General features: G+C 48.6%; 2 protein-coding genes across 13 annotated transcripts; one reads left to right on the top strand and one right to left on the bottom strand.

Moving 5' to 3' along the window:
• On the bottom strand, nt 1-18,254 carry DRC7 (dynein regulatory complex subunit 7). Of its 8 annotated transcripts, none has more exons than XM_065029211.1 (18): nt 17,959-18,253; nt 14,695-14,872; nt 14,101-14,275; nt 13,072-13,197; nt 11,691-11,885; nt 11,222-11,380; nt 10,691-10,909; nt 9,838-9,966; nt 8,844-8,919; nt 8,217-8,345; nt 7,240-7,368; nt 6,370-6,596; nt 5,297-5,512; nt 4,267-4,374; nt 3,074-3,184; nt 1,861-2,055; nt 1,190-1,329; nt 1-1,046 (listed from the first exon to the last, which is right to left on the bottom strand). In XM_065029211.1, the coding sequence occupies exons 1-18, from the start codon at nt 18,116-18,118 to the stop codon at nt 956-958; spliced, it is 2,763 nt and encodes a 920-aa protein (XP_064885283.1). In that variant the 5' UTR covers nt 18,119-18,253; the 3' UTR covers nt 1-955. The 8 variants fall into 8 exon arrangements, with proteins under 8 accessions (XP_064885283.1, XP_064885287.1, XP_064885285.1 ...); XM_065029215.1 differs by lacking the exon at nt 17,959-18,253 and adding an exon at nt 16,549-16,666; XM_065029213.1 differs by lacking the exon at nt 17,959-18,253 and adding an exon at nt 16,139-16,484.
• On the top strand, nt 17,197-23,123 carry LOC102089216 (pancreatic secretory granule membrane major glycoprotein GP2-like). 5 transcript variants are annotated; one of them, XM_021301412.2, is made up of 9 exons: nt 17,197-17,358; nt 17,837-17,903; nt 18,420-18,587; nt 19,357-19,562; nt 20,149-20,309; nt 20,810-21,055; nt 21,667-21,826; nt 22,170-22,314; nt 22,986-23,123. In XM_021301412.2, the coding sequence occupies exons 1-9, from the start codon at nt 17,356-17,358 to the stop codon at nt 23,084-23,086; spliced, it is 1,257 nt and encodes a 418-aa protein (XP_021157087.2). In that variant the 5' UTR covers nt 17,197-17,355; the 3' UTR covers nt 23,087-23,123. The 5 variants fall into 5 exon arrangements, with proteins under 5 accessions (XP_021157087.2, XP_064885303.1, XP_064885304.1 ...); XM_065029231.1 differs by having other exon boundaries at nt 22,983-23,123; XM_065029232.1 differs by having other exon boundaries at nt 22,170-22,368.
• The last annotated feature ends 465 nt before the right edge of the window (nt 23,124-23,588 follow it).

The following is a 23,588-nucleotide window of genomic DNA, read 5'->3' as shown; positions in this document are numbered from 1 at the left end:
TTAATCTGCTCTGGTTCATGCTATATTTCAAGTGTAATGTCCCTTCTGCTGTATCACAGCAAAATAGGTTTCTGCTTTCCCCGAGCTGCAATCCCTATAGTCTTTGCTGAAGATGATCATTGGAGGTTGTTCCTGGAAGACTGTAGCAGTTGGGAACTGTAGGTGGAACCACCACAGGTGTCCATGGTGCCTCATCTACTACAGGTGACATCAGAAATCGCTTCCCAGCAGGTTCAGGGACTTACAGAAACACCAATACATGGCACACACATACCGGCTTCCACTTGTGGATTTGGGGGAATTATTATTAACCAAATCACCTGATCACCTAAAATTTCTTGGATTTGGTATGCTTTTTGGATTTCTTTTTACTTTCTACCTGTATATTTGTGAACACTGAGTGGAGATATTCGAAAAGAAAAACAAAGATGTCAAAATCCAAAGTTTGTCAGCTTGCATATTAGTCTTTCTGGGTTTTGTGGTTAACAGATGGCTCTAAATGAGGTCAAAGAATTTTTGTATTTGTTATGATCTCACAAGTTCAAAATCTTCGCTTGTGCTACTTATAAAACCAAATCATAAATTTGCTAAAATATTATTATGTTGGAAAAGAACTGTTATTCCCACAGGTTTGGGGAAAAAGGACCCTGCAACACAGCATGCATAATTTATAGCAACTTCTGAAGCAGACCATAAAACTTAGGTCTCATTCAGACTTCAGTCGCAAACATGATGGAATTGCATGAGAAGACAATTGATGAAATTGTAGATGGGCCTTAAACAGAAGAGAAGGAAAAGAAGAAGCAGAATTCTACAAGTTCATTAAAATCTCCATTAATCTGATGATAATAAAAGATTTGCTGCAGGAAAGTAGGAAAAGCTTTCCATGTTTTTTCCAGGCTGCATCTAACAGGCGTCTACACCAACTTCCAGCGTCTGGTGTGAAGGAGTAAAGTCAGGCGTGACCGAGGTGCTCAGCGAAGCGAGGATCCTTGCGCAGCTTCTCTTCCAGAGCAAGGTATTTCTGTGGCGCTGTTTCCTTTTCCCTAAAACAAGAAGGGGGATGTCAGTGGAAAACTGCAGTGGGACATTGAGTACAATGTTTTACAGAACAGCTTCAGTGCCGAGCTTCTGGGGGGTGACCTGTAGCTCCCCCCGGGCACTGTCCTCAGGCAGTTGTTCCCAATACCTCCTGAGCCTCAGCGATAGAATGTGGATAAGGAACGTGGTTTCAGAGTAACGGGCGAGGAATTCCTCCTCTTCCTCTTCGCTGAGCTTATCCTGGTTTTCCTGGAACCACTCATCTTTCTTCTGCAGCTCTTCCACCGCCTGTTAGGGGAACGAACAACCAGAAGTCAGAGTAACAGAGAGGAGAGCGAGGAGCAAGGACACACCAAAGTGCAACTCAAAGTTCAGGGAGCTGAGATGAAGGAAACCATAAATCAGAGCTGGCTTCTTTTCACGGGAGGCAATAAGTTTGAAGTAAGATCTCACAGAGTGAGAAAACAAGGGGAATCAAAATTTGGAACGGCAAGAGGCGGCAAAACCTGAATGAGTTGCCTCACTGTAGTTGAGAAGCACTGGAGATCCAAATCAGCTCTGACTGAGACAGGAACTACACTTCACACTGAAGCTATTTTGAGCTTTGACCTTCACATGCTAAGGACATTAAAAAAACAAGCAAACAACCAAACAAAAACCCAACCATGCCACACATATACAGGCATGTTTATGGATCTCTTAAAAGTAATCAAAGAAGGTTTCTCTCTTGCCTGCTGCCACAATGAGACATGTGTTACCCTCCTGCCCCTGTAGAAGAGACTCCAGCAACAACACATCCCGAAGCAAGGCTGGCGATACCTTATCGAAGCGAGCCTGGATGATGTTGGCTTTATTAACGAGGCGCCGCTTCAAATCAGCCAGGCAATCATTTCTGAGGCGCAGGGCCTGTGCCTTGGTAATTTTCTCTGTGTTTCCAGTTTGAAGAAGGAAAGGTGCCAAGTAATCCAGATCCTGGCCCTCTTGTCCCAGGAGATCATCCTCCCTGCTCTTCTTCTGGAGGGGGAAGGACAGAGAGAGTCACAGTCCCATTTACCTGCGTCCCCAAACACCCTGTGATAAGGCAAAATAAAACCCAAGGCCAAAACTACTCACCTCCCAACCAGTGAAGAAATAATGTTTCTTTTTCCTATTGTTTGATCAAAACTACTGCTTTGCATTAGCTCTGCATACCAACCCTTCCCCAATGAGGTTTTTATTCTGTAGTTTATTTCTATCATCCTTTTTCACATTTCTTGTAATTTCCTTCATTGTAGAGACATCTCTTACACAAAATGCCCTGTCCACTGAGGGCTCTACAAAATGCATTTGTATTTGGACAGAAAGAGATTAGCGCAAGGTATTTTGAGTGATACCACCTTCTAGGCTGGCAAAGAGCTGGTTCTTGGATCTTTGTCCCTATTTGTGTTTCACACCAGAATTTTGGCCTGTAAAACCACCTTTTATAACCTCTCTATTCAGAAAAGGTCAGTCTAAAAACCATTTGGATGAAGCATCCTTGAGATCTTGAAAAATTGCAAGTCATTATTCTTAAAGCTTTTTGCATTTGTCCAGAACGTTCATAAGGTACTAATTCCTCAACAGAGATCCTAGAACAAAATTGGCTTTGCAAGGAATAATGAAAACCAAGAAAACAACTGATTCCTATCACACAAAGAAGTGCATATTTGCCTAACAAAATGAGCCCTGGCTAGAAAGATACAGCTTGTATTCCCTTATCATGCTCCCTATTGTAAACTAATCCTTTATAATAATTTTATTTATTAACTAAACAAAATAAAACAATAATATTTCTCAATGATGTGCGTTTTTTCAGAAAGTCAGAAGGTCATAGCATGATCATCTTCTCATGCAAAGTCAATTGAAGCTGTGCTGATTTACACCTGTTGGGAATTTGGCCCAGTATGTTTTAATGACGCTAAAAGCTCTCCTGAGATAATTCAGATAGAAAAAGCTTACTCTGGATCTCTTTGTGTATATGTAATAAATACTGCGATTACTGAAGTCTACCTACCATAGCTTCATACTCTTGTCTTCTCTTTTCATTCCTCTCTGTATCATAAATTGAAACTAACAATTTAACGGAATTTTCTTCATTCTCACGGGTCTTCAAAATGTTTAAGACCTTCAAAAAAATCAGAAGAAAGGCTTCTCAGCTTTCCCACAAAATGACAATACTTTACACGCTTGACCGGCTAACAGAGCAGATGCTGCATACAAGAACTGTAGCATAAGGTTAAGTATAGAAAATCTATACAAATATGTTCATATCCTGCTGATAGATGAAGCCAATAGTGGTCTTATTTTTAGATTTCTGGTCTGTGTGAAATTCTTGAACACAGTTATTGATATTATCTGTTAAGAAAGCTCTTCTGGAGTCATAGTCTTGCCACTATTTTTGACTTATTCTTTGTCTTAACAGGATATACAGCACAAGCAATGTGAATATTTTATCTCTTGATACATCAAGACTTAGAAACTTGGAAAGGTAGTTCATGAGGTCACAGTTAACTAGCTTCAAATTTCTGAAAAAAAATTGTTCTTAATATTACTTGTATTCTGGGCTAATATAGTTGAGCTTTTCCTCACCAGCTCCTTTAGGAGCTCTTCTTCCTCACAAAAACATTTTAAAAAGTAAAATCCAATAGCTTTGCCTCCATCTAGAATGGTTGTATGTATCATTAAGTAATTACAAAGACTTCTGAGAACACGGATTTGTTACACTGGTCACAGTATGATTAGCAGTACAAGCAACGTATTTTATTAAGTATTTCCCTACAGTTGCTCCCACAAAAAGTCACTTCAATATTTCAGACAGGACTTTCTGGAAATGCCTAGCAAGCAGATACAGCATGACACACAATACCCTTTCTTTTTGGTCTTGTTCCCAGGCAAAAGGCAGATATATTTCTAGATGTCCCAACTCATACGCTATAATTTGCTCTGTGAAACTGTCTTCCTACTTGACAATGAAGAGTAAGAGCAGGAGCTGGAAAGTGTGTGACTCTCCATAAATATATTAAAGCTACATCTTTACTGAATAGTGGCTGGGTTACAAGCTTGATAACTCAGCATAGAGACCAGCTTTGTCACACCAGAGTTTTGTTTTTATCACAGCTTATTCTGAGGATGCTTTGGCAACCAGTTAACTGAAACCATTTCCATGTCTGACCAACTCTGACAAGAGCGTGGACACCTCCCTGTTACCTCTGCTTCAGATCGCCGCACTTGTTCCTTCAGCTGCTTCTCCACCTCTATTAGCTCCTGCAACATTTTGTACAGATGGACCAGCTTCTCTTCCTTAGAGAACCCCGCCTGGAAGCAGATAAACTACTGAAAAACAGAAGCGCTCTCTGGGTGCATGGGACCAGGTACTCTGCTAACAGAAATTGGCACAATTCCGCTATAATCAATACAGTGACATTGATTTCCACCATGGGAACATCTAACCCATGGGCAACAGTTTATTAGACTTCATTTCCATTTTGAATCCGTCAGTAACTTAAGCCAGATGGAATGTCCTGCACTTTGCCAATGCTGCTGTTATATGGTTGGAACCAGTTCTGTATTGTTAGAGATGAAAGGATGGCACTCTAGCGATTGCAGTCTGTGTATTCTCCTCAATGGGAGATAGAAACTTTAAAGTAACTTGCATAAAGTAATAAAATCCTGGATTTGCAATCTCTCTTTATTTTCCCTCAGCGTAATTGTGCAGCATCACTACAGAATTTACTGGTAGACTTCTGCTCCTGATTAGACTCACATCAGTGATGTTAGTGGAGTAACACACGCCCTTTCCCAAAAGACAGAATTTGGCTTAATGACAGCACTCCACTTTTTTATATCTATATCTATATATCTATATATCTATATCTATATCTATATCTATATCTATATCTATATCTATATCTATATCTAATCTATATCTATATCTATATCTATACCTATATCTATATCTATACCTATACCTATATCTATATCTATATCTATCAGCACTGCATTAACTCTCAGCATCTTGCTCTGCATCTGCAGGGTGAACTGGGAGATTTAAGCAAAGATGTGACCTAATAGGTCCATGGCAGAATTGGAGCTAGAACCCAAGACATCTGCTTCTCTGCTGGATTTCCAAGCGAGAACAGCAGAGGACATTTCAGCTTCCCTGCCAGGAATCTTGCCACCTTCCCTTTGTGTATTGTGATCTAGAAATCTTCAAGACATAACTAGTTCTTCTCCATACCTGGTATGTGATGCACATGTCTGGGGTCATGACGTCTTCTCTTCCTCTTATCTCCCCCTCTGGTATTTTGAAGAAATCCTTCTGTGAGGCAGTAAGGTAGTTATCCTTGAGGTGGTATGTCAGATGGATCATCTCCTCTGTGATCAGAAAGATACGTTCTGCTACATCTTCATCAGCAGGCTTTTCTGGGTTTCTGTGGAAACACTCCTTGATTTGCTAATAAGGGGGGGAAAGAAAGAGATGGAAGCAGGCTAGGCAACACAGAAAACCAGCAAGATTTGCAGAGTGGGGTAAAAACCCGAGGCAAAAATTTGGCGTCTTTGCCTGTACTACAGTGGCATCTCTTGGCCCATGGTCCTACTGTTCTGTCCTGTGCCTGAGAAAAAAAAAAAGCCCAAAACTGCTTAAAGTAATACAGAAGTCTATCTGTCAGCTTGGGATGCATCCCTGCCTAGGGAACTGCAGGAAGAAAGGTATTTTGGGGCACAAAGTTTCCTACATTCCCCAACATAGGGAAGGAAATAGGAGCATGTTGGGTGCTGGTCCAAAGGCAGGGCACTGCATGGCTCTATCTTGGCAGGTAAAGTGTCTGAGCCATACTGCCAGTGTCGGATTTGCTCCATCTTCTGTTCTCTAAATCAGACCTGACTAGACGAAGAGGTAGATTACCTGCTTGTAACAAATCAGAGTGATGGGACACTTCATGAGGAACCTAAAATGTTATTAGTTTGGGATCAGAACGCGAAATAATTTCACTAATTTTGAGTCCTGTGAATATTTCGTTTCAAAATCATAGTCAAGCTTTTTTCTTTCCTCTGACACACATTTTCCAAGTCTTAGTTCCCCAGTTTCATTCTAGCTGCTCAATGCAGTTCGTGACAACTGGCCACACTGTAGCTCTCTGTCAGGCAAGCAACTGTGAGACACAGCAGTTGAACAAGGCTTGGATGCCTCATTTGGAGCTTTGCCTTGGCCATGCCCACTGAAAATGAACCTAAAGCCCTAGGCAGTATGTTTTGCATAGTATAAATATCACAGTGACAGATCTTTTTCTGTTTCTGTCCTGGCCGTACCACTATAGGCCGGGCGTTAGCATCAGCTCTCATGCCAGCCAAGTGTACTTTCTTTCCTCTTTTGCCAAACTCCGTGTACCGGACGTGCAGAAAGTCATCCCGCCCCACAAAGTACTCTGTCATCTCCATAGCACTTTGAACGCGTTTCTGGAGGCCATCAACTCGCGCCTCGTTGTAAAACTCCATCGTATTTTCAGTCTCTGGTTCCAGCCACATGTAGGTGTGAGCTAAGGACATAAAAGAGATTGCATAAATTTTCATAGTTAGCAACCACAATATGGTGAGCACAGCTGTGTCCAGAGGAAGTCTCATTTTCTTCAGCAGACAATAAGTCAAATGCACATGAGTGTAAGATGGGAATGTTACCTCCTCACTGCTGTGTACCAATGTGCCTAAGGACAGCAGGACAGTTTTGCAGGGACACTGCCTTCCTCACACAGCAAGGCAATAGTGAGCAGGACCCTGCTCTTCCCAAACCAGGAATGGGTGCAGGCTCTCGGCCTGAAATGCTGCTTGAGCAACAGATCTAATGCAAGGCTTTCTCTCCCCTAGCTGCACAATACTGAGAGACCAAACACAATCCCTAGGAGAAAGTTTCTACTTCTATCACCTCTGTTGGTAGAAGTAAATGATATCAGCCTATATCTGTGATAGGTATGTATTTTTCTTCTGTTATGCTGGGGGGTGAACACTGTCCAGGTCTGGAAGCCAACAACCCAATTCACTTCTCTCTCCATGGGAGACCATATTTATCAAGGCAATTCATCCCAGAAGTTTGCAACTCCCCCAACTTTGGGCTTTTGTCACTGCTACAAGGGATTCACATGAAGTCCCATCAACTGCAGTGGCTGCTCAGATGAGCTGGAATACCTTTAAGATGGAAGCGGTGTCCTGGGCTGAAGTAGTCTGTGGTCAGCTGTGTTCGCTTATTCACTTCTCTCAAATCCAACATGTCTTCTCGGTTTGTGAACCACTCCTTCACCTCCACTACTTCAGAACCTGGCAGGAGACAAACCGTTGCACAACCTTAGGTCACACTGTTGGAGGTGGCAAGATTCATCTGATGAGCTCTCAGTGTCAGTGCAAGTACCCTGTGCTCCTGATATATCATATAGTCACTGGAATCGGCCCTGGGCATAGGGGCATTTTGTAGATGAATCCTAATCTATGTTTGAGTAGATGAATTACACTTCAGGAGGGTTTATTCCTCTCCATCTACAAGAACTAAAGGAATCAGCTCAGGGAGAGGAGGTGGCACAGTGGATGGTTATGTTTAGGTGAGAGAAATTCCATCCCAAATACTTAACGATAGTGTTGGGAGTGAAGGGAAAGGAGGTGGGGGCATTACACTACCCAGGAGGGCTGAGGACAGGACACTGTATGTCCAGTTAGGAATCTGCACAGTTTCTTGGGCTAGCTGTTAAAGAATAACGCTTCAGAGTACAGAAATCTCCACAGTTCTTAGCTGCCCCTATCTACGGCTCCTGTCGACACCAGTAGGAATAGCGATGCTATTGGATCAATTTAAACTGGCCTTCCATTTCTCTGAAGACTGAAAATCCAAGCAGGTGACCTGTGACATGGAACAGCTGCATCGTTGGGGTATAAAACAGATTCAGACTCTGACAGGAAACCCTAGCAGTGCTGGAAAGTTCTGGGTCTTGTCAAGACAGTGAGTGTGGTGAAGCGTTTGAAGATGTGGTAGACAAGTCCCCCACAAATGTGAAAGGAGGATGAGAAAGCATTACAGAAACTCTGGCAGAAAGGGAACCACCGCCCCCTTCCCATCAGCACACCCCAAACTGTGTTTGCTCAGTGAATCGAGTGTGTTCACTCATCCCTCTTACACTCTGCATCTGCGTAGACGGTGAGCCGTTTCACCAGCCCATTTGCATTCAGATATGGTGCCCATTTCTCCAGCTTTGCTTTCTTGTACAGAGTCACCTTTGTCCCCTGGCAACAGCGGGTCTCAAACTCTGCAGGGGGCAAGAGAGGTGTCAGAAAAATGGACTCCCTTGTATTCAGCCCCAGAAAAAAATCATTCAAGAGAAAACCATGGTCTAAGGAAAACCAGACATTTATTGATTGCATTCAGCTCCCAGTAAAGCTGCTCAGACCCTGGCTGTTGTACTTTAATGTTATAATAGTATAATAACTCTTTTATTTCCCAAAGCAGATATTTGATAATGCAGGGGCACTCCATTGTGCATAGCAGTAACAGCAAATCCATCCCGGGCAAAATCATTCAGCTAGCAGGAAAACACAGGGTGGGGGGGTGTGTGTGTCTGCGGAGGGGTTCCCACCCAGGACAGGACCATGCCCTGAGGGGCAGCATTCAGGCCTTCACCTACTGCACTTCACTGCTGTACCTTGTCCATCCTGAAGGGAGAACTCTTGAGTGAGATAAACCAACATTCAAAATCCACTAAAAGTTTAGTTGGGGGGCAAGCAAAAGGCAAAGGAAGAATAAATACCTCTGGGAGATATCTGAATTGGGTCTACCCACGATGGTGGCATATCCAAATTCCTGTTTTCATCCTCTGGTTCTGGCTGAAACAGAAGCAGAGATTTGCATTTTTGAAAGCTTCTCCCAGGAGGTATTTTGGTTCTAGAGGATGCAGTGCAGCAATCAGAGCTCAGCTTGTGCAAAGCTGCACAGGTCCTGGGGAACACAGTGGCAGAGTTATGAGAGCTGTGTCGGTCACACACAGCCCAAGGACAGAGGTAAGCAGCACGCTACAGCTTATGTAGAATGAGAACTTTACTGCATCCCCACACTCTCACTAGCACATCCCTTCTTGAGCCTAACGACATTCTCTTCTTTTGGCTGGACAGGGGATGAAGGTGACAATCGTCATTCAAACTAATGACCAGCTTATTTTATGTAGACCTTGGAAAGTGCTTTGCTCCCCTGTTATGGTCACAGGCTGAGGAGAGCAGGTAACAGGAAGCAATGCCATGTAACTGGTGTTACTCCATCCTGCTGCGCTGGTGCAATGCCTGCTTTATCACAGTGTTCTCCCACCAGGACAACATACCATTTTTGCTTCCAGTACACAACGTTTTTTGCTATATAAGAGTACACACAGTATTTCTACATTTGGCTGGTAACTCCACTTGGCAGTCAGGAGAACAGGGCGCTGACCAGCAGAGAAAGAGTATCCAGAAAAATTTCAGTTTGGGCTGTATGTGTTTTTAATTATTTCATCCTAAGGGTCAATACACTGGAGGCCTACGGACATCCCTCACCACTTAGCACACCAGAAGTACCACCTGGGGTCTTGCTTCAGAAAGCATCAGAACTATTCAAGATTGAGAAGGATTCTAAAGTGCAAACCACAACTTAGCGAGAGCAATAGTGATCTGACCTGAAGAGGGCAGCAGGCAGGCAGACATGAGCAGGCCTACGAACACACCAGTTGGATTCAGCATCCCCACCGCGGGACAGCCATAATTTGGGTCACTCACCACGTCATCCATGTCATTGTCAGGCAACTCATTTTTCTCCTCAGCATCTGGGAGCAGCTGATGAGGCTTGTCACTCCCTGAAAGCATAACCTCCCAGCGGATATTGTCACTCAAGTCAAAGACGAGATCCTAAGCCAAACAGAAGAAACCCAGTTAATTACAGGGCACTCTGAAGGGCCTGACACTAAACTGAATGCTGCACCTCTGCAGTGCTGTGGACCCAGCTGGGTGTCAGAGAGTTAAAGGACTCTAGACAGACTCTGGATCTCACTGAGGTGGGCTCTCAGACCCTTGGCTGGCTGGTGGGACCCCAAAGACTGCCCCTGTGCCTAGAAGGCTATAGAACCTTTTCCTCACGGTGCCTCTGCCACAGATGATAGGAAGTTGCTGGAAATGCTTCTGCTTCCCTCCTCGGGGCACGCACGGTGCCAGGGTCATCCACACAGGGCTAACGCTGCTCTGACTCAGATCCTGCCCTCCCAAACTTTACATCAGCTGGGGACTAGCTGAGGTGTGGGAAGGGCCTAATCAAGATCTTTCCTGCCTTGAGCCATGCTTGACAGGTTCAAAATATCCTCTGCCTTAAAAACTGTTGCTTGAGAGAATGGGTGTCCAGCCAGCCTTAAAAGCTGATGTTCTAACACTGTCGTGCTTAACAAGTGTGATCCATATTTCCTAGCTAAGGGTCTGGGATGTCCTGGAGTAGTTCAGGAGTCTATGTAACCAGAGCAACATGACCAGAGACAACACAGGGAATGGTGAGAACTGGGATCACCACTGATCCTGGACTTCCCCAGGACTTGGGTAAGCCCAACTGTCCCTCTCAGGCACAGGGTCCTTAAGGGCTCATTACCTTGCAGCCATTCCAGCAGTCCTGCATGTTCACCCAGTAGTTCCTGTGGTTCCAGATGCTCTCAATCCCAAGGAACTGCTCATCCGTGGTGCTGTGGCTGTTTCCCGTGAAGGGATTGATGAAGAAAGTCTCAGGCACCTCTCTCTTCCCAGACAGAACCAAAACCCATGCATGCACCCGTAAGCCATGCAAAGGGTCTCCCTTGGGCTTTTCCACTTTCTGTAGCGCAGAGGACAGAGCTGTAATTATTACCATTTTATTGCCACTTTAGTCCAATCCAACAGCAATCTTATTCTCTCCTCTACCCACTTCTAAAGGTTTCCAGGCCCTCAACGCTCTGCAGAAGAGTGAGGCAATACATACCCAGTACCTATTCCTGTGTCAGCACCCACTGTGCTCCCAGCGGCCAAGTGCACATGGCCATGATCACCCTGATGTGATGTGTGGTGACCTCCCTTCTTTGCTCAGCTATTACGTGTGTCTCAGCATTTGCTCCTGAAGTTTAGAGTGAGCTGGACCTTGCTTACTCACCATGACCATCTCCTCTCCTCTTTCCTTGTCCTTTTGAGCAGCTTCAGTTTCTGCCTTCTTTGCCTTCTTGGCCTTTTGCTGAAGTTCGAACTTGCTCTGCAGGTCTGGTGGGGACTTAATTCTATACTTGTTGGACTTCTTAATTTCCTCTTTTGGTACCTGTGTCCACAAAAGCAGGGTATTGCTGTGAAACCCAGCAGGGATTAAGAGAAGGCAGAAAATGTATGGCTGACAGGCACCTCCCAGTTCCCATCCCTTGGGAGTTTGCAGTATTAGACCTGGGGAGTAGGAATTCACTGAAGCCAAAGAGAGCTCGTAAGGAACCGTGGAAGAGACCACTCAAAAGATGCCTTTGGTGAGGTCCCTGCTTGATACAGACTGAAACCCAGTGTAGGCCTGAAGTCGTTTCCCCTAGCTCAACTGTGGAGCTCACTGGAAATGAACAGGCAGAGCTCACTGCACATCTCACCTCCTGTGTCTTCCTGAGCAGCGGACACACCTCCAGAGTCTCGTCCAGGGTGCATATCTCGCGGGTGGCATACCCGTGCACACAATAGGCATCATACCCAGCCCCGATCAGCATGGAGCACAGCAGCACACTGAAGTCAAAGCAGTTCCCTCGCTGATATTTCAGGATGGTGGTTGGGGAATAGAGTGAACTGGGCTTGAAAGAGAGAGATTCGTGTTCTCAGAGCTTGTCTTGTGCGGCTGAAACATACACCAGGCAGAGAGCAGGAGAGAGAAAGGGCATTGCCCATACCCCTGGGCTCTACAGCCATAGGGAATCTCTTATATAAAACACCTATGTGAGCCACAGACACCAAAAGTCCCCTCCAAAGTGATCTGTGGAAATTCTGTCCCCAAATCTGGTAACAAATTTAACCATAGGGAGAGATAGGCAGAAAAATCTTATCAAACTACTGAAAATCTAATGCTAAGCACAACACTGGAGTGGGGCTTACCTCACCTCTAGCTGGTCTGTCTGCAGCCTTTCAAAGCAAAAGTCCCATCAGCTAAATTATAGTTGAAAGGAAGGATCACATGCCCTTCTGGCCCCCACCAGTGACCAAGGAAAGGGATCAATACACACATACCGCATATAGAGAGGTTCTACACAGACAATCTACTCCCAGATCTCAGACATCACCTTAGGTGGTCAAGGCAGTTTCTGTCCGCTAAATGGAGATACATTATGTGCAGTTGCAAAGTGCCAGAGTTCCTCTTGAGAGCCTTGGCTAGCATGGAGCTTGTGTAGGTTGTTTGTGGCACTCTGCAGAGCATCAGCAGTCCTTGTTAGCAAAGACTGTGCTCCCTTTGCTTTAGCTGATTCACGCCAGCCAAGAACTTGCTCCAATTCTGGCATCATCCCTTCTTGCCAGTCTAGAAATCTCTCTTTAGCCACCCCAAAATATCCCCAAAATTGGGACAGAAGTGTTTAGAGCCTCTAAGAACCAGTCACTGAGGTCAACCATCATCCCCTGAGCTTTATATGCTCCTTTGTTCCAAGGCATCGTGGCCTTTGGAGGGGAAGCTTGTCTGCCATTGCAACCTGCAGCAGACCAGCTGGTCACCTGGGGTGACTGAGAGCAGGGCCAGGCCCACTCTTGTTGAAATGGTGCTCAATTGTTTGACAGGTACAGCACTGTACGTGAACTGGGATTACAGGTCCAAACAGAGTGTGAAGGGCCTGGGAAAATTTGAGGGTTGCCTAAGTAATGAGGGGATGATGGAGGGGTCAAAGGCCTTTGTAATCCCAGCCACTGGGGCTTCCACGTTGTATCCTGCCGAGAGGCCCTTCTGTCACTTCTGTTACGGGGCTGTTTCTGACGGGACTGCAACCCCTTTCTTACCGGTGTGATAGGGGACTTGAGGGGCTCCATAATGAGGTAATCAGAGACAAAGCTGGCACAGCCATCCCAGTGGTACAGCTCTGTATAAGGCAGCAGGGTTGGCCTCACCGTTGTGCTCACAAACTTCTGCAGGGCAACAAGACGACTTTGGTTAGCCAAGAGGCCTTGGCAGAGTCTCCTGTCCAAAGCCATCTCCTCTGACCAACCCTGGATGCTGCAGCTCACGTTCAGGACCTCCCCAGAGCATATGAACAGCATCAGTAACCCTCCTTGCCTGTTCTGAGATGGAAGCTGCATGGAGTTGAGAGGCCGTCTGCTTGTCTGTGGCTAAAACTTCAAGCTGATCTCACACACATTACAGATCTGATCCAGTTCTTCTCTTCATTTTCAAGCAAGACAAACAGCTACTGCCTTTTCTAGCTTTTACATCTTCCAGCATTTTTTGCCTTGCATGTTAATGACATAATAAATACTGGGGAAAGCTGGTCCAAAGTAGCAATTCCAGATGCTTTGGAGAGCATCAGGTCCAGAACTAGAGAAAAGTTGTGCAGCTTGGGCGTAGTCTTAAAACCAGACCACAAACTTCCACTTTTACTTCCTTCCCTGTAACTTCTGACAAGTTCAGAATAAGACCTAACTCTGTTTCCAAACTCCATACCTGTGTCTAAGCCTGATCCTCATCTATTCCGTGTGTTTCTTTTATGTCCCTTTATGATTCTTTTATGTCCCTTTTATGTCCCTTTATGGTTGTTCCTGTTTCCTAAGGGTTGCTCTGCAGGGCTGCAAGCTGCCTGCAGCTGACATGGCACCACCACCATGTGCACAGTACAATGCACTTGTGGGTTTGGACAGTCGTGGTGTTCCCAGGGTGTTGTGCACTTGCTCAGGGTGCTGTGGGCACAGCAAGTGTGTTTCCATTCCCTTTGGCCAGGAGGGAGGGCAGGATGGGCTGCTGTCCTTCCCCAGTATTCGTCACTACAGAAGCCGTGTGGCCCCCACACTGTGGCCCAGCCCCACACCAGCCCGTACCTCCACACCACACTCGTTGACCGGGTGTAGGAAGAGCGGCTTGCGGTCAGGGCAGATGTGAGTGTACTGCTGGAGGAAATGGGCAGCAACATGCAACAGCTTCTCTTCACTTGGGGAATTTGTCTTGTACGAGGATGGTAACTGAGACGTGTCAATGGAGCTCCAGTCAAAATCACTTCCAGGGCAGGAGGAGAAACACAGGTAATAAGCTGGGTGCAACTTGGGAAAGATGACCTGCTAACAAAACATGGCATGGGCTCCCTGTTTCCCAGGGAAAAAAATGGGGATTATATCCAATGACATGATTCTGGCATAGCCAAGCTTCTCTGGAGTGATGGCAACCTGCCATATTCCCAGAGGCTCAGGGGATCTTTATATAGTGTCGTGACACAGCACTGAATGCATGCATATGAAGCAAATCTTACTGACACGTTCCCACTCTCAGACAAATACACCAGGCACTCCAGAAACTCATTCACTCCGCTCCCTGTGCAAGAGGACCATATGTGCCATCCACACGCGTGCAATCTCCCTGTGGGCCCCAAAGGGATCGTCTCTGCTCATCCCAGTAACTGACAGACACACATGACTTACGGTACATCACTTGGGACACAGACTCGCTCCACAGACTCCTTTGTCTTCAAGTCCTCGGGTTTATCACTGATCTCCAAAGGCTTCAGCTCTTTGTCTTTTTGCTCCTCTTCTTCCTGCTCTTCTTCGTGCTCCTCTTCTTCACGCTCCTCCAGGACCTCCATTCTGCCTCCTCCTGTCACTACAGAAATGCACACACCAGGGTGAATTCAGGGGTGGGACCCAGATGTACAGCAACACAGAGACACTTGCATTCTGGCCACGATGATTTAGTACAAGAGCATGGCTCAGGCAGCCAAAAGCACAATTCCCATTTCTGCAACAGTAAAGAGTGAGCACTGAATGTGAGCTCAGGCTGGGCTTGGGAAGTAAGCGGCTGCATGTTCCTGGGCAGCTCGAGCCTGGGGGATCTAAGGAGCCATTGAAGGAGCAGTGTTGTATTTACAACCGATCTGGCACCTGACGCCAGAGGGGCTGGAAGGACTGAGAGACATCAGACTATGAATCCTTAATGTAAAACAAAGTCTCTTCGAACTAATTCCGGAATGCAAACTGATTTCTGTATTTTAAAAAACTTAATCTAGGCGGAAGGGTGGCCAAAGAGCCAGGAATCCATATTTTAAATAGATTGATAAGGGGAAGGGGGTTGTTAAAATTAGATGAATGAAATATGTAAACGGAGGCAGGCGTCAGGTAGTCTGTAAACCCTGATGTACCCAACAAACGGGAAACAGGGGAGGGAATTTGCAGCTGGCATTTGGGGGGGGTGAATATAAGTAGGGGCTTTTCACCCTATTCCGTGTGCCTGCCTTTAGGTAGAACACCCAGTCTTGCAAAATCTTTAATAAAATATGCTGTGCTGAGAGATCCTGCCAGGGACTATTAAATTGCCAAGGCAATTGTTTCCTACACGGGCACTTGCCGCTGGCCCGGGCCCACGGGCTGCACCCAGCCCGGCCGGCTGCGCAGGGCCCTGCAAGGACGGGATGTTTTGTAGCTGAGCCGGGAACCTCCAAGGACAAAGGGCTGTTTATATTATTTATTTACATCTCAGGGAGGCTGGGGGCTGTTTGTTTTCCCCTCCCTCCGGTCAGGCTGACCCTGTGAGGAGCGGACGGCAGGAAGGAGGCACAGACCTTGCACCGCGGGTGGCGGGACGGTGCGTGTCCCTGGGCCCAGCACCGCACCGCGGCCCCTGCACCACTCCGGCAGCCCCCCGCCACCCCTTCAGCCCCGCGTCTCAAGGCCGCGCCGGGTGCAGCCGCAGCTCCCCTGCCCTCCCGCCGCCTCCCCGGCCTCACCGCCTCCGCCTCGCCGTTGCTGCCGGCCCGCGCACCATGGCAACGCCCGCCGCAGGGCCGGCTGGAGCCGCGGCGGGGGCTGCGGCCTCCCCCAGCACACCTTGGGGGCTGCCCCGGCCTCCCCCTGCCCTACCCGCGGGGCTTACCCGCAGGGTCTCCTGGCACCCCACACGCCCTCGGGAGCTCCTTAGGTGCCCCAGCCCTCCCCGCCCTGAGAGCTTCCGACACCCGCCCCGGGCAGAAGGCAGCCCCCTCCGTCCGGAAGATTTTTGGGCGAAATGAGGGGGAAGCGGCCAAACCCTGCCCAGCAGGGCGGCTTCGCCACCGGCTCCTGGAGACAGAAAGGCTGCCCTTAAAAACCAAAAAACAACAACAAAAAACCCCTCACACTACAAAATACATAAAAAAGCCCCCTCCCCGCCACATTCCTCATCTTTTTGTTGCTTTCTGAGCCTGTGGAGCTGCATTGCCTTTGCATCTCTAAGCAACGCTGTGAAAGCTTCTCTCCCTATTAATTGCTTTGTAAAATATACATTGGAGAGCCTAGCTTCCTCACCCAAGAGCTGGCAGCAGGTGATAGCAGGAGGTCTTTTTTTTTCTTCCTTTTTTTTATTTCTTTATTGCGAGTTCATTAGGCTGTAAGCAGGGTCAGGTGCTAAACACTTTGTTTTTTCTGTTTTTCATTGTGCTTAGGAAAAAAAATAGATGGAAAGATTTTCACATTTGCTCCTATGTTATGGTGACTGTAGCAATTAAAGCTCTGAGGATGCACTTAGTCAATATATATCAAGAAGTATCACTTTGAGCGATTGCTGCTATTCGCAGCTGGTTACTGTTTCCCAAACAAAGCATGACAGGACCAAGCCCCCATCCCTCCATCTCCCACCAGTACTTCTCACCAAATCTTAGATGCCAGAAGTCACTAAAAAAATGCCAAAGCCCATGTACATTGTGGTTGCAATGTACAGTCCACGCAGTTATCTGGCCTTCGCGTGTGCCGCTGTGATATCTCATTATTGCTGCGTCAAAAGCAGGTACCAGGAAACCAGCTGGATGCACGAAACCCCATATTCCCGGGGATTTTGCAGATACTCCCCCTGTTTGTGAACCCGTGGGGGCTGTGAATTGGGTCAGTGTTCCCTGGCCACCGGCTAATCGAAAAGGCCATCTATGCCAGAGGATGGATTTTCCTCCCCAGCCGCTGCTGAAGGATGCTCAGCTGGCTCTTGTGCAATCGGAAGCAGCGTGTTTGCGTGGGGGAGAAGGATGAGCTGCTGGAAGGCGATATAAGGCACGAGGTGTGGAGCATGAGAGCAGGAGCAGCCTGGGGCAGCGGCGGGTGGAGGAGCAGAGTGGCCCGACGATGGTAAGTGGGCTGATATGGGTTACTGGGAAAGCAAGGATCCTTTTGCAAATCCTAACTCTTCAGAAGAGCTGTATTAGGAAGAGAGAAAAGGCTTTCCTCTTCAGGGAGCCTGGACTGATACCTCAGCTGTGAGGTTTTACTCAAAGTACCTGTTCTTAGTGAAATGTGGCTTTATCACTGTCAACACATCTCTGCAGGTCTGAGGTCTGGTTTCTCCCACCCCCTCTTTCTGGAATAGCTACCTATATTCAAGACAGTATTTGACCCTTGTGTTAACCTGGAGCAGGAGAGGAGTTGCTGATCTGGCCCTTCGGGATAGGAAATGACTTTGTGCCGTTAAACCTAGATTTTTCGGAGGACATACACTACAGAAATTATCGTGCTCATGCTTGAGGGTCGGCTTTTTCTGAATGACTGCGAACATCTCCAGCGAGCCTGCTAAAAACCCAAGTTAACCAGAGCCTGCTTGTTTTTACAGGAAAGGACTGTGAGACGCTTGCTGCTGCTCTCTGCCCTCTGCCTGGCTGGTGGTCAAGGCAACAAGAGTGAGTCTCACGGGTCACAGACAAGTAGTATGGAAAGGAGAGGTCAAACCCTCACCTGATCTGTGTCCAGATTCCTCATTCAGGGCACTGCTGAAGGCTGCTAAGGGAGGACAGCAAGAGGGGGGCTGTGGGGACAGGAACTGGGGTGTAAGAGCTGGCAAAATAGATGGAAATTTCAGGGTCTCCATCCCAGCCACATATGGTGTATAATCCATGGAGATGGGCACAGGTGCTGTGAGGTGCCACCACTCTCCTTGCTAGCTGCTGGCAGGCTCCATAACTCTGATCCAGATTACAGCCGTGCTGAGGAGTTGTCCCAGGCTCTCAGTCACTTCCTCTCAGGCAAGCCAAGGTGGCAGATTCTTCCTCAGATGTGTCTGCTCTGACTCTAGGCGAGGATCTCAGCCACTGAGAGCTGTGCAGGACTTCATGCCATGGGGCGAGTTTGCTCTCCTGTCTCTCCTAGAGGAGATATTCTTGCTGAGTTTCAGCTTACTCACATTTCCCTTGCTGCAGGTGAGCTGGTGAGCACACATGGCCTGAGGCAAGGGGTTGCCCTCCGTCTCCAGAGAAGCCCGAACACCTGCCTGCCAAACCCCTGCCAGCACCAGGGTGGTTGCCAGGTGATGGAGGACAGACCAGTTTGCAACTGCAAACCAGGCTTCACAGGGACGTTCTGCCAAGGTAGGGCTGGGGATGTTGGTGAGTCCTCCTCATTCTGTCCACGGGCACCAGTGGGGAGGGTGATGGGCACAGTGCACTGGTGTTGCCAGTTCTCTTCACCGCAGGCTCCAGGAGCATGTCCCAGCTCCTGGTTCGGGTGCATCCCGCCACCACCACTATGTCCTGACTGCACGCTGGTACAATGCCCAGCCACAGGCCATTTCCTTTCTCTCCAAAAGTCTTAATTCCTTAATTCTTTGGCTGTCAAGGTGCCGTGCCATGGTGTAGCCGTGACAGGGCAGTGGGGCATGCTGTGGAGCACAGTTACCTTCCAGTCTCAGAACAGGTACACACACTCCAGCACAGCTACAGTGAAGCCCTTTCCAGACATTGGCCAAAAACGGTCTTCCTGTGAAAGTGAGGATTGCTGTCCATGGCTGGTGCCCTTGGCAGACTGCACTGATTCTGCAGACAGCCCTCGAAAGGGCCCAGACCCACGACATCTGCCTTTGATGCCTTGAGCTTAAGGACTGTGTCTGTTCAGCATAGCGGTGGCCACAGATTTGTGCAGGTCTGAGGCAACCAGCAGAAAATGACAGACCCACATTAACTTCTGCATGTTCCCAAAGGTTTGTCTTTTGCCCAGTGTCTCTGAAGAGCCTCCCAGCATCCTCCAACAAGGCTGGGATGAGGATCTCTTGAGCTCGGTGGGACTGTGCCATCCCATAGCTGACCTAGGGCTCCTTCAGGCCTCTTCCTTATTGCTATTGCAGATGGCTTTTTCCTCCAGATGTGGAACTGAAGTTGGCCTGCGAGGAAGAGCACATGGAGATGATGGTGAGGAAGGAGGTGTTTGAACTCTTGAAAATCCCCCGGGAGCTTGTCCACTTGAAGAACCAGGCATGCAAGGTCTCAGAAAGAGAACAAGAGGGTGAGCTGTTTTTTGCAGCCACTCTCACAGGTGAAAACCACACTGCCTGTGGATCAAAAATTCAGGTGAGGATCCAGCAGAGCCTCTCTGCATAGCTCTGAAGCTGTGAGAGGAGCAGACATGCTGAGTGAGGACAGCAAGGGGAAGCTCTGGAGGCTTCTCCTTTTATATCTGGGTGCTGTAAAGTTCTTGTTCCCCTTGGAAGGCTTCCCTGGAGGCTGTCAGAAAGCTCTTCTATCTCCACCTAACCCCTGCTGGCAGTACATCTTGTCTTATTCAGCAGAGCATGGAAGTCTCAGTGTGCTCTTTACTAGCCGATAACAGCCCTCAGCTTTCTGGCAGCATCCTCTGAGCTCTGCAGCCCTGGATATAGCCCCTTGGTCCCTCACATGATTCATGGGTCAGGGTAGGTGTGGAGGAGCTGGTGCTCCAGCTCTGCATTGCACAGAAGGGCTCTCACCTGTGGTCACCACACTGACTTCTGCCTACTCTGGGGGTGGTTGCCAGTAGCCCCTGAACATGGGTCTTGAGCAAAAACCCCAGCAGATATCCAGGAGGCCTGGAGCTGAGTTGCACATTCTGAACTGAAGCTTGGAGCTCTGTGTATGGACTTGGACATGGTCGGGAGACTTGATTTCTGTGTCATTCCAGCAAAACGGCTCCCATGTGTCGTACTCCAACGTCATCGAGTCAGAGCAGGAAGCACGCGGGGGTGTCATCTCCCGAAGGTTTCAGCTGGAGGTGCATTTCTCCTGTGTCTACGCCTATGAGCAGGTGGTGAAATTGCCTTTTGCTCTCGCCCCTGTTGACAAGTGAGTGATCCCTCTTCACCTTGCTGCTGACAGGGTATGTTTGAGCTTGCGGAAAAATAGATGCCTTCAATGAGGTGATCTGCAAAGGCTCTGGGGAGCCACTAGAGAGCTCCGAGAGCAATGCCACATCAGGGTGCCTTCCTTTCTCTTCCCAACATGGATTTTCAACACAAGGTTTGGGCCTGAAACCAAGATGGGAACTGGCAGATGCCCCTACCAGGTCCCTGGGGCGGTGCAGGTTAGGACTCCCTGGGTTGCCTTTCTCGTAGCCCTCACTGGCCAGCAGGTCACTGGGAACCCCTGGAGCTCCTTCCCTCTGTCCATACATGGCACAGACATGCCAGCCAGGATGCAGCTTGGGGCCTGGCTTTCACGAGGCTCCATCCAGGAGCAGAGGCACATCCAAAGTCGGTGCACCTGTGCCAATGGCCTGACTTGTGCTATGTCCTTCCTGCCTGCTTATTCTGCTTGTGACCTCTCCTCTCTTCCTCTCCTCTCAGGCTGGTGCAGTTCGTGGTCAGCGAAGGACACTTCAACGTCAGCATGAGACTCTACAAGACCGCCTCCTACCTCCAGCCCTATCACCTGCCAACCACTGCCATCCCTGTCACAGACACGCTCTATGTCCTGCTGAAGATAGAGGGACAGCACCAGCTCAAGTACTTCCTGCTGAGCATTGAGGACTGCTGGGCCACCCCAAGCGTGGATCCCTACCAGGACATGCGGCACAAGCTCATTGAGAAGGGGTGAGTGGTGTGTGTCTGCTGCATCTGGTCTCCTTGCACCATGAGCAAAATTGCATCTCTTTGCTGGGTGCTAAGGACAGGCTGCTGTGAGAGCAATGAGCAGTGACACCATCATTGCTCATAGGTGGAACCTATGGCAGACACTGTCATTTAATTGGTGGACCAACCCCATAGATGAACCCCTTAACCACTCTGAAGTGGCTTCCGGCCAGCTGGGTAGGCAAAGAGCAGGGAGGGGAGTGGGGAGACCTTGCTGGGATTTGCAGAGAGGTCTCTGCTGAAGAGTTTGCATTAGAGGTGGCTGCAGTCAAGCTGAAGCCCATAATGTGGGTATCTGGGAAGCAGGAGTCACAGCCAGGCTCACTCGACCCATGCAGAGCAGCTGTGGCCCCAGAGAGCAAGACATGAGCCAGCTCTTGTGCTGGTGGCAGTTCCTCTCTGAGCTGAGCACAATGCAGGGTGCCAAGGGGAGGCATCCCCACCAGCACCGAGACAGAAATAGTCCAGTTCAGCAAAGCTTGGGGCTGTGCCCATCCCTCTGTGCTCTAGTGTCCCAGGCTGGGATGCTCCCACCTCATTTGCTGCCTGCTGACTGAGCCATCGTGTCCTAGGTGTCCCCATGATGAGACAGTGACATACCTGAATGCCATTGGAAAGAGCACTACTGCCAAGTTCAGCTTCCAGATGTTTCAGTTTGTTGGTTACCCTGAGGTGTTCCTGCACTGCCGTGTCCGGCTCTGTCTCCCTGATGGCCCGGAGCCCTGTGCCAAGGTGAGCTCTGTTGGTGGTCTGCACTGTGCAGGGACCTCCCAGAGAGGTGGCGGATGCTCCATCCCTGGAGACATCCCAAGCCAGGCTGGACAGGGCTCTGAGCAACCTGATCTGGCAAAGATGTCCCTACTCATGACGGGGAGGTTGGACTAAATAGGCTTTGAATGTCCCTTCCAACCCAAACTGTTCTCTGATTCTATGCTCTGGGGTCTTGACAAGTCCCAGGCTGCAGCCCAGAATGTGCCTCTGACAGGGGGAGACCACCAGGACAGCTCTTGTCACCCAGAGTGGGCTTCTTCCCTGACCTCTGGTTCCATCACCTTTCCCTTTGCTTTGTTGACAGCAATGCCCCAGGCGCTGGAGGAGCAAGCGGGCGCTGGCAGATGAGTACAATAAGATTGTCTCCTATGGGCCCATCCACCTGCTGTCTGCTTCTTCCTTGGCAGCAGAGACCCGCCATTCCAGAACTGATCTACAGGGCCAGGGCCGTACGTATGTCCCTCTGGGAAGGGCAGGAGCTGCTCACAGACCCTTGCAACAGTGTGAGCAATGCTAGGTTACTTAAAAGGGCTGCTAAAATCACTGCCCTGCACAGAAGCATAGAGTCTTTCAGGTGTCATGGCCATGCATGGCATGCTCCAGAAGCCAAACCTGCACTGAGGGGTCAGCTCTGCATGAGCAGCTCCGTTCCAGGCACAGGTCAGGCTGAGCAGGGGAGCTGGGTGGGACAATGTCACCATTTATTGATGGGACCAGGAACCAGAAGGCTGTAGGTGCAGCAGCCCAGGTGAGGAAGGCTGGGTTTTCACACTGGACCTCTGCATCAAACCAGCAAGGCAAGCTCCTTCTCAGCACTGAATTCAATCCAGGGGATCTGAGAAGGTCCAGGAACAGGGCTGGGGGCAAGCTCCCCTACGGCATAGCTCAGGCCAGGCATGAATGCCAAGCTAAATGGAGCCTCTGGGCAGTGGGTGGAGACCTCTGGTCAGGCCAGGTGGGATGACCAAGTCCTGTTGGTGCCTTCAGGGTGCCGAAACACTCCCAGTTCCCGTGGCTCTTACCCTTCAGAGGAAATTACCTCCCCCGGAGATGCTGTGCCAGGGATCAGCACCGGCTGAGGGCACCCAGATGTATAACCAACCTTCCTCCTCTTCAGCAGGACCCAGCCTGTGGATCCCTGGGGCCATCATCCTACTGTGTGCCTTTGGTGTCCTCACCATGGCTGCTGTAGCTGTCAGTGCCAGGTGGCGAAGGATGTAGAAAACAGCTGTTTCCAAATAAATGTGGCTGTAGCAGAGAGGCTCTCAGCTGTGTCTTTAGAGTTTTTCTAGGGGGAAGGAGGCGATGATTGGATGCAAACGGTGCTTGAAGGATGAGTCACATCAGAGTGTTTCTGTTTGGTGTAGCATCCCTAGGACCTTCTTATTCCCTCCTGACCCACAATCACTGGACTTGAAACATGTACCCAGGGATGAGAAATTCATTCCTTCTGCTTTCCTCCTCCCCAGAGAGTCACTCAGGCACGTGAGAAGATGGAGGTACCCACACGAGATACTTGCCGGACTTTGTGTGGTTCTGTGAGACACAGATGCAGCATGAGCAGAGAAAGGGCTGCTCTGTGCCTGCATGCACGTGTGTACATACACTTATCCATACACATTTCTTCCTTCATTCATGACAGATCTTTCATTCGTCACAAGTTGCCAGCAAGGTTTTTGCCCATCAATACATCCCTAATATAAAGCAAATAACAAACAATATT

This window comes from Columba livia, chromosome 13, assembly GCF_036013475.1.
Source record: "Columba livia isolate bColLiv1 breed racing homer chromosome 13, bColLiv1.pat.W.v2, whole genome shotgun sequence".
NCBI lineage: Eukaryota > Metazoa > Chordata > Aves > Columbiformes > Columbidae > Columba > Columba livia.
Note: the sequence above shows the minus strand (reverse complement) of the source record. Positions and strands in the feature narration are given on the sequence as shown.

Excerpts from the sequence above, each read along its gene's own strand:
- LOC102089216 (XM_065029230.1), top strand. Across the intron at positions 21,827-22,169 it reads GCCCGGAGCCCTGTGCCAAG|CAATGCCCCAGGCGCTGGAG; the intron begins GTGAGCTCTGTT and ends CTTTGTTGACAG. Across the intron at positions 22,369-22,982 it reads TCACAGACCCTTGCAACAGT|CAGGACCCAGCCTGTGGATC; the intron begins GTGAGCAATGCT and ends CCTCCTCTTCAG.
- DRC7 (XM_065029211.1), bottom strand. The coding sequence starts at position 18,118 with ATGGATTATACACCATATGTGGCTGGGATGGAGACCCTGAAATTTCCA. Across the intron at positions 14,276-14,694 it reads TGTGTCCCAAGTGATGTACC|TGATTTTGACTGGAGCTCCA; the intron begins GTAAGTCATGTG and ends CTGCCCTGGAAG. Across the intron at positions 11,886-13,071 it reads TCAAGTCCCCTATCACACCG|CCCAGTTCACTCTATTCCCC; the intron begins GTAAGAAAGGGG and ends CTCTCTTTCAAG.